At 62.6% G+C, this 8,938-nt stretch overlaps 1 protein-coding gene across 2 annotated transcripts; it reads left to right on the top strand.

Moving 5' to 3' along the window:
• Nucleotides 1-66: 66 nt before the first annotated feature.
• CRELD2 (cysteine rich with EGF like domains 2) lies at nt 67-8,227 on the top strand. Of its 2 annotated transcripts, none has more exons than XM_060306738.2 (10): nt 67-333; nt 652-734; nt 1,273-1,383; nt 1,690-1,781; nt 2,400-2,576; nt 3,995-4,090; nt 4,948-5,031; nt 6,045-6,140; nt 6,564-6,710; nt 7,965-8,227. In XM_060306738.2, exons 1-10 carry the CDS (start codon nt 211-213, stop codon nt 8,009-8,011), a joined length of 1,056 nt encoding a protein of 351 aa, XP_060162721.1. In that variant the 5' UTR covers nt 67-210; the 3' UTR covers nt 8,012-8,227. The 2 variants fall into 2 exon arrangements, with proteins under 2 accessions (XP_060162721.1, XP_030711430.1); XM_030855570.3 differs by having other exon boundaries at nt 7,962-8,227.
• Nucleotides 8,228-8,938: the final 711 nt, after the last annotated feature.

Here is an 8,938-nt window from a genome sequence, read left to right as displayed (position 1 = left end):
CATGGGGACGGGGTGGGCCCAGCCGACCAATAGCGATGGAAGGGCTGGCGCGGGGCGGGGCCCCGGCCGGCGCCGTCAAGTAGCCCCGGGACCGGCCGGCGCTTCGGAGCCGGTGGGCGGCCGGAGGCCGGAGCGCTCGGCCGGTTCCCGCTGGACCTCGGCCAGTGCCCGTGCGGCCGCGTTCCGCAGCGCTGTCCACGTCGGCCAGCCATGCGCCCGCCGGCCCCGGCCGTGCTGGGGCTGCTGCTTCTGACGCTGCTGTCGCCCGGCGAGGCCACCAAGAAGCCAACGCCCTGCAAGCGATGCCGGGAGCTGGTGGACAAGTTCAACCAGGTGGGCCGATCACCCCGCGGGGACACGAGGCCAGGGGTCTGGCCGGGGTCGCCCCGCCTTGACCAGGGTCACCCCACCATGGACTAGGGTTGTCCCGCCATCTACTGGGGTTACCCCCTCCGTGAACTGTGGTCACCACACCAGGGACCCAGGGTTGCCCCACCATGGACTGGGCCATCCCACCATGGATCTGGGGTCATTCCACCATGGACTGGGTCACCCCACCATGAACTGTGGTCACGCCACCATAGACCGGTCACCTCACCATGGACGGGGTGAGGCAGCAGTGCTGAGCTCTGTGCGGCCGTCTCCCCGCAGGGAATGGTGGACACAGCAAGGAAGAACTTTGGTGGTGGAAACACGGCTTGGGAGGAAAAGACGCTGTCCAAGTATGAATTCAGGTGGGCGCCCTGCTCTTACTGGCCCAGCGCCTGCCTTTGGTGCCTGACGTGTTCCTGGGAGCGTTGACAGACACAGAGCGTCTCTTGGGGCTTGTCACCTGTCCTTGCCCGGGGCTGGCACACTGGCTCCTGGCTGGCCTTTTGGCTCGCACACTTGTCCCACTCGCCCTCCACTCGGCAGACACGGTGGTTTCTTAAAAACATAGGTGGCGTAAATCCCTCCTGCCCCCCCACCCCGAGCCCCGGCCTCCTCCGGCCCCATTGCAGGGCTTCCCCTGGCACACCCCACACCCGAAGCCCCACCGTGAGGACGGACAGGCCTCCCTGACCAGCCCCACCCTCCATGTTTAGTTCTCTGCCTGGCACTGACTACCCCCGGCCCCAGGTGGGTGTTTGCTGAGGGTCTTTTTCCACTGAAGCGCCACTGTAGTCGTGGCCTGGCCGCAGGTGGGGCCTCGGGACATCCCTGGGGAATGGATGCTGACCACTGAGGTGCCCCTTGCCCCGGCCTCGCCGTGCTGACAGCCTTGTGTTTCAGCGAGGTCCGCCTGCTGGAGATCATGGAGGGCCTGTGTGGGACCAGCGACTTCGAGTGCAACCAGCTGCTGGAGGAGCACGAGGGACTCCTGGAGACCTGGTGGCTGCGGCTGTGAGTGCCTGCGTCCCCGGGGACCAGTGCCAGCGACTCCTGCCTTTTGAAATGATGTCAGGTTTAAAAAGCTACAGAAATAGTAGGGGTTTCCACACACCTGTTTTCTTCCGTACCCGTGTTCCCATCCTTTATCACCAAAGTGCGACCCTCCAGACGAGGGTGTCAGCTGGAAGAGTCTTTTGGCGCTCAGACCCTCGTCTCCCAGATCCCACGATACTCAGAAGCACGTTACATGTTCAACTGTGTTTTTGTTTTGAGGAAATCTGCCGCGTGAGATTTACTGAACACTTTAAAAATCCTCAGGAAGAAGAAGTATCCTGACTTATTTGAATGGTTTTGTGTGGAAACACTGAAAGTTTGTTGTGCTCCAGGAACTTACGGGCCAGACTGCCTGGGTGAGTTTTCTGCGGGGGCTCGTGAGCGTCCTGTGTGTTTCCGGTTAGCCCTGTCGTGATTCCCGGCTGGGCAGGAGCTCGGGTGGGAACGTGGGCCCTGTGCAACCTCCTCCCAGCTGCAGCGATCTTCGCCTCTGGGTGTCTGGTCCCAAGTATGCTCCTAATTCAGGGCTCCACAGACCCCCTGGTCGCCCACCTGGGTGCCGCCCTCTGGGTGCGGGGAGGTGGTCCATAAGCAGCGAAGCCCGTGTGAGAGGCCGGGGCCAGGGGCGTCCAGCCTCCGGGGGTGAAGAGACTGAGTGAAGCCATGGCTGCCGCCCAGGCGTCACCAGAATGTTCACGTGGATCAACTGGGCAAGGGGCATGATGCCGGCGCTCAGGCCCCACCCTGGCCGAGGCTGCCCCTGCCTGTCCCGCCGGTGTGGCGTCACTGCACGGGCCCTCACTGTCCCGTCCTTGGCCCCGTGTCCCGCGTGAGGCAAGCTGACACCTCCTCCAGACCCCTCGCCAGCGCGGGGCTCCTGCGCTCCCAGACAGAAGGGCTGAAGCGAGACGCAGAGAGCTGTTTTTACGAATGTGTCGCGGGGTGCGCTCTGAGCGGGCTCGGGGTCCCCGCAGCGTGCCAGGGCGGGTCCGAGCGGCCCTGCAGCGGGAACGGTCACTGCAGCGGAGATGGCAGCAGACAGGGCGACGGGTCGTGCCAGTGCCACCTGGGGTACCGGGGACCGCTGTGCGCCGACTGCATGGACGGCTACTTCAACTCACTGAGGAATGAGACGCACAGCATCTGCTCAGGTACCCAGAGCTGCCTGTGTAGATGGGAGGGGGACCTGGTGACCGCTGACCCAGGCTTCTGGAAGCTGAGGGGGAAGGCGTGGGCCCTTGTACGACGTAAGAAGGGACATGACAGGACCAGCAGCCAGGGATGGTCTCGCTTCCTGTCTCCAAACAAGCCCCAGGAGGGACGTGTGAGTTGCTTACCCGCGATGTCCTCTGGAGAAGGGCTCGAGGGTGGACGTGTGAGTTGCTTACCCGCGATGTCCTTCTGGAGAAGGGCTCGGAGGGTGGACAGTGTGGCACCTACAGCTCTGTGACGTCCACGCTGGTCCCGGGGCCCCGGACCTGCACCTGGGGTGTCTGGCCCAAGCTTGCTCTCCCCGTGGCTGTCCCAGCAGGAGGCTCGGCTGTCCTTGGGCGCAACTCGGGGATCAGAGGCTGGTGTCCCCGCTGTCACTCAGGCTTAGGGTCTCGGAGTGAGCAGAGGCAGGGCCGAGTCTGGCCACGTCAGGGCACCAGCAGGGTGGGGAGGTGGCCCAGGTGAGAACCGGGACAGCGGAGGCCACGCAGTGTGACCTCCTGGCCCCAGGTCCCCGTGTAGAGGACGCGCCGTCTTGGTCACCCTGGTGTCGGGTAAGGTGGGCTCTCCCACCTGGGTCTTCAGAGGTGCCCTGGCTGTCGTTCTGGGCGCCCCCGTGAGTTCTGAGATGGGCCGTGGGGTTGCACGGGTGGAGCCTTCTCGGCTGTGATGGGCACGCTTCTCCCTTCGGTTGGGGAGGCCCATGCCCTGCTCGTGAGGCTGCGTCAGCCCAGGATGGCATCCTCTGACGGGGTGTAGATGTGTAAGTCCAGGGAGGAAGCCATGAGGCACGCCCTGTCTCGATGTGTTTTCTCGTTGGTTGTCACTGATGTACAGGAAGACCTTTTGGGCGTCAGCAGTCGTGTTGAATTCTCCCATCAGGGTTGGCGGTGAGGCTGCGCTCCCTTGGGCATCCCCGTGGAGAATGTGCTGGGTGCCTGGGAGGCCAGCCTCTCCGATTCCTACCCCCAGGCCTTTCCCGGGCCCAGAACGTCCACGCGTGTTGGCGGGCGGCATGCACACACCCAGCTGGGTGTGGGCTCCAGCATTTGGGAGGCTACCTCTGCCAGGTTACGAGCAATTCCTCTGGAGTCCTCGTTTGCTGAGAATTTTATCACCCCTGGGCGTGGAAATCCTCGTGTGTTCTCCTCTCTCGTTAAGTTCAGGGATGTTGTGAATCACACGAGTTTCTCTGTCGTTGAACGTATCTTGCTCCGCTGGGATTTTTTGCTGGTTTGCGGTTTTTGTTTTTACACTATGAATGTCAGCTCCTAATTTCCGAAACGCCCTTTGCATCGAGTTCACTCCTGAGACGGGATCCCCACGTACTGACGGCCATCCCACCTCTGCCTTCCAGCCTGTGACGAGTCCTGCAAGACGTGCACAGGCCCTACCAACAGAGACTGCGGCCAGTGCGAAGTGGGCTGGGCGCGGGAGGACGACGCCTGCATAGGTGAGGCTGGCGGCTGCCCTCCCCCACCCCTTCCCCCCACTCTCTCGTGGCGTCTGCGCAGCCCCCAGCTACCCTCAGGACACCCCACTCCTGCCCCCTGCCCCCTCTGACTCGTGGGGAAGCGGCCTCCGACGTTCCAGGCTGTATTGTAACGGCCACAGCATGGAGGCTGGGCTGGGAAGGTGGCCCCTGTCCCCTGTCCTTGCCATCAGGTGGCCCCGGTGGTCCTGTTGGCTCAGGGCCCGGGAGGGAAGCCTGGGACTTAGGCCCAATCGTGTGTCCTCGGGCCCTGGTTTCATAAGAGACAGACGTGGGGTGGGGGGCTCTGGCCGGCAAGTGGACACTGCAGGGCATGGGCAGCCTCTGACTGTGGTGGACTCTGCACGGCCCCTCGGTCTGGAGGCCCTAGCCGTGGCGCGTGGCTCTCCCTGTCCACCGTGCCCAGCCAGCCGGGGCCCCGCCTGTTCCCGGGGTGTCTTCTCCTTGAGCTGCAGCCCTACAGCCCGGCCGCCAGCATCTCGGCCCTGCCCGAGTCCACGCAGGCCCAGGTGCTGGCGGGGGCGGTGGGTTGGGGGTGGGTGGCCGCCAGGGCCTCGGTTTCGGTCTCGTTCTCACAGCTGCTCAGCTGCAGGCAAGTCGGGGGCCTCACGTCCCACATTGGACGGGGAGGGTGGGGCCCCCGCCCGGCCCCACCTTGGAGCTTCACCGAGGCCCCGGGGAAGCACTCACGGGTCAGCCGCTGGTCCCACCTGCACGCGGAGGCCCCCGAGGATGACTGACCGTGTGTCCCCCACGGCGGTCCCTCTGGCCAGCGGTCGGGGCGCGGCTGCCGCCCACAGCTGTGCCGTCCTCTCCAGATGTGGACGAATGTGCGGCAGAGCCGGCCCCCTGCGAGGAGCAGCAATATTGCGAGAACCTCAACGGCTCGTTCGTGTGCCAGGGTGAGCGCGCCGCCCGGCCTGCCCGCTGCAGCACTCCTTCCCCCGAGATGCTTGCGGTGTGTCTGCAGGACCCCTGTATGCTCTGCCTACTTAAAACACTGAAGGTGGCAACACAAGTGATAGATGTTTCCTGAAGAAGAATCAGAGAATTCAGATAAGTTGAAAAGAGTTGACCAGCATCCAGTCCCTGGGGAGGGCCCCTGGCAGGCCGGTCGAAACAGCGCTGGTCTGAGCGGCGCCTTGCTACCTGTCTGTTTTTCATTCAACGGTATCGTGACCGCCTTTGCACGTCACATTTCTGTACATCGTGTTAATTATTTTGGAGCACGCTGTTATTTCACAGTTTCTTCAACAATCTGTATCTTTGAATATTTGTCATACACGGTTTCCCACAGTTACAAACTTTGAAGACCCCTGTAGGTAAAGCTTTTTACATTCTTCATTATTTTCTTTGGATGAGTTTCCGAGTCGGTCAGTTCAAGGGAATGTGGATTTTAGGGCCACCCAGTCCCCAAAAGGTTGAAAGGTGGTGCCGATTCCTCGCCTTCCCCCCCGCGTGCCCCCTCACCGTGTCCGCGGCCATGCCGTCCTGTCCCCATGTTTGTGGACACACAGCTTCAATGAGACACCCCCAAAGCATCACACGTTCTCTGCCATTGTTGGCACCAAGCTCCTAGCAGTGTCACAGCTGGAGGCAGGTTTTGTTCGAGAGAAGACGCTGCCCCCCATCCTTCCCATGACAGAGGTCATGGAGGGGCCCCATGCCTGCTGCTCCCGCAGCCCGGCCTGCACCGAGGTCCCTCAGCAACACAGGACCAATGGCCAATCGGTCAATCGCAGCTAGCGCGCACTTTGCCTCAAGCGCACGCTGTCTGCTCCCCAACGCCCCCAGGATGGGGGCACTGGGCTCTCCCGGCCGCAGAGCCTCCACCATCTCGTGTGTGGTTTCAGGTCGCACTTTGCCCACAGGATGGGGGTCTCATGTCGTCATCTCCCTCCCCTCTTGTTTCCAGAATGTGATTCTACCTGCGTGGGCTGCACAGGGAAGGGTCCTGGACAGTGTAAAGAGTGCCTCCCCGGCTACTCGAAAGAGAGCGGCCAGTGCGCAGGTCAGTGGGTGCATCTGCGTTCAACTCGGGGGCGGGAACCTTCCCAGAGGCCATGCGCGCTGGTGGGGACGGGACCCTGGGCTGCAGACTCTGATTCTCACGCGCCCATGGGGGTGGGGGCCGAGCAAGGGCCTGCAGGCTCCATCTGGGCGTCCACCTCGACAGTCAAGCCCGGCTGGAACCCGGCTGGAGAACCACCGGGCTCCCGCCCTCACGTTTGCCTGGACCGTCTCTTCTTCCCGCCCCCGACGGCCTGGCTCTGGGGCTCCTGTTAAATCCTCCCCTCTGCCTCCTTTCTCTAATGGGATGGTTCCGTCTCTGCGCTTTCTGTGTGTGAGGGAATCATGACGTGTGCATCCCTCGATCCCCGGTGTGCATGTTTGCTGAACGAAGTCACCTGGTCAGTGGAATGTGTTTATTTAGACATTGACGAGTGCTCGCTGGCGGAGAAGCCCTGTCTGAGGAGGAACGAAAACTGCTACAACACACCCGGGAGCTTTGTCTGCGTGTGCCCCGAGGGCTTCGAGGAGGCCGAGGACATCTGTGTGCAGGCGGGGCCGGCAGGGGCCGGTGAGTGACCGCTCACCCCACGGCCACCCTCTGCCCTCGGCCCTCGGCCGCGGGGCCTCGGTGCGCTGCCACCTGTCCCCAAGTTAAGAAATTTACACAAAAAGTGGCCCTGGGATGATGGGAGCCGGGTTCCTGGAAGACAAGAGCGTAAAGTCCTCTCTGGGGACGAAGCCCCGGGGGACTCCCTCTTGTATGGACGGAGGGAGACGCAAAGGAAGGTCAGCAGACGGGCCGCCAGCTGAGCAGCCCCCGGGTCCGCCTGAGACAGACATGCAGGGAGGCGGCGGAAGGGGCAGACGGCTCCACGGGGGCTCCTGGGAGCCGTGACAAAGCGCCACAGACCTGGCGGCTTCAACCCCAGAGGCACGTTGTCTCCCAGTCCTGGGGGCTGGATGTCTGAGATCAAGGTGTCGGCAGGGCTGCCTCCCCCTGAAGCCTGTCGGGGAGCATCCTTCCTGCCTCTTCTGGCTCTGGTGGCTGTCACTCTTGGCGTTCCTGGGCTGGCAGCTGCGTCCCTCCAGCCTCTGCCTCTGTTTGTCACATGGCCTTCTCCCTGGAGCCTGTGTCCGAAGTTCTCTCTACTTATAGGGACACCAGCCATTGGGTCAGGGCCCACCCCAGTGAGTTCTTAACCTGCTCACTTGCAGGGACTCTATTTCCAAGTAGGGTCACGTTCACAGGCACCGGGGATTAGGATGCCAACCTGTCTTTTGGGGGGACACAGTTCTTCCCACAGTCATCTCATACAAGTTCTAGAACAACACGGAGAACAGGAAAGAAGCCACGTTAAAAAAGACAATGGCTCAGAGTTTTCCCAAAGCAGTAAGACTTGGGAGGCTCCAGAAGCTGCCTGGGTCCCGGCAGGATAAAGAGAAGCTAATCCACACGTAGACGCCCTGTAGGAACCGAGGGGCCTGACGGTCAGCGAGGGCCGCGGAGGGGCCGCAGCCACGCACCGTCTGTCCCCACACGTCACGCAGGCTGTTGTCTCGTCCCAGCTGGTTCTGAGGGCACCCCATCGGCTCCCATCGCCCGTCTCTCCCACAGTGGTGTGGCGGCTCTGGGGTGCCGTCGGGACACCCCAGCCGTGGGGTGCTTGGGGCTGCTGCATCCAGAGGGAGCCTGGCGCCACCCCACGGCCATGGGCAGCGTGTCCACGCGTTACCACGGCCCCAGCGCCCGCCTCGTGGCCGCGTCCTCAGGACCTTTCGTGCTAGGATTTTACGGACTGATCTGTTTGTTTTCTGACAGAAGTCACGGAAGCAAGCCCAACACAGCCGCCGTCCCGTGAAGATTTATGATGTGCATCCACATCAGAAGTCACACCCGCCCTTTAAATTATTCAGACTGTCGTCCTGGACGTGGCCCTTCATGTCACACCGTCGCTCCAGGGGAAGCTGCTTTCATTGAAAGGGCTGATGCTTATTTGACCCTTAAAGCTGCATTTCTTGGTTGTTCTTAAACAGATTTGTATATTTTGATACCGTTCTTTATAATAAAATTGGCCACTGAAGGTAGCTGGGCAGACAACAGGTGTGCGTTTGTCTCCTTGGAAGCGTGTGGACCTTTAGAACGGAGTTTGCCCCGTCCTGCTGGAGCCCCCAGGCCTGCGGGGGTTTTTGAGGCAGCACAGCCCGGCTGTCCCCAAGGGGCTCCTGCCACCACCCCCCAGGCTTGCAAGCACCATCAGAACCTTAACTCGGTGAGTTTCAGGGCCCCACCTTTGGGCCGCTAGAGTGTCGCCAGGGACCCTGGGGGCTAAGCTGGAGAAAAAGTCAGTCGTGAGCCCCAGGGCCAGGTCGTCACGTGGGAAGAAGGCTGCATGGACCCCCCGCAGCCCAGCCCAGCCCGTTCCCACCAGTCTGTGTGGCGGTCAGACCACGGCTTCCGCTCCAGCCCCCCAGGGCTGCCCCCCAGTGAATGCCCAGTGGCCACCACCCCACCCACTCCCCTCGCTCATGCCCCCCCAGCCAGGCCTCACGTCACCCCTGTGAACGTCTCCCACTGTCCTGGCGCCAGTGGCCATCCACCTGTCCCCTTGCTGCACCTGTGCTCTCCGAGCCCGAGCTGGGCCCTCTCACCTGGGCACTGGGACAGGGCACCTGCAGGTGGGACTCTGCCCCAGGGGTCCCTGCTGGGAAGGGGAGACCACACCACCCAAGGGCCGCAGGCGCTGGCCACACCCCGGTGCACCTCGGGCTCTCCCCGGTCTCTCGTCTCTGCCATGG

Source organism: Globicephala melas, chromosome 10, assembly GCF_963455315.2.
Source record: "Globicephala melas chromosome 10, mGloMel1.2, whole genome shotgun sequence".
Lineage (NCBI taxonomy): Eukaryota > Metazoa > Chordata > Mammalia > Artiodactyla > Delphinidae > Globicephala > Globicephala melas.
Note: the sequence above shows the minus strand (reverse complement) of the source record. Positions and strands in the feature narration are given on the sequence as shown.

Bases quoted from the DNA above. Each gene is read 5' to 3' on its own strand.
- CRELD2 (XM_030855570.3), top strand. From the start codon at position 211: ATGCGCCCGCCGGCCCCGGCCGTGCTGGGGCTGCTGCTTCTGACGCTG. The intron at 1,782-2,399 runs GTGAGTTTTCTG...GGGTCCCCGCAG, and splicing joins TTACGGGCCAGACTGCCTGG to CGTGCCAGGGCGGGTCCGAG. The intron at 6,711-7,961 runs GTGAGTGACCGC...GTTTTCTGACAG, and splicing joins GGCGGGGCCGGCAGGGGCCG to AAGTCACGGAAGCAAGCCCA.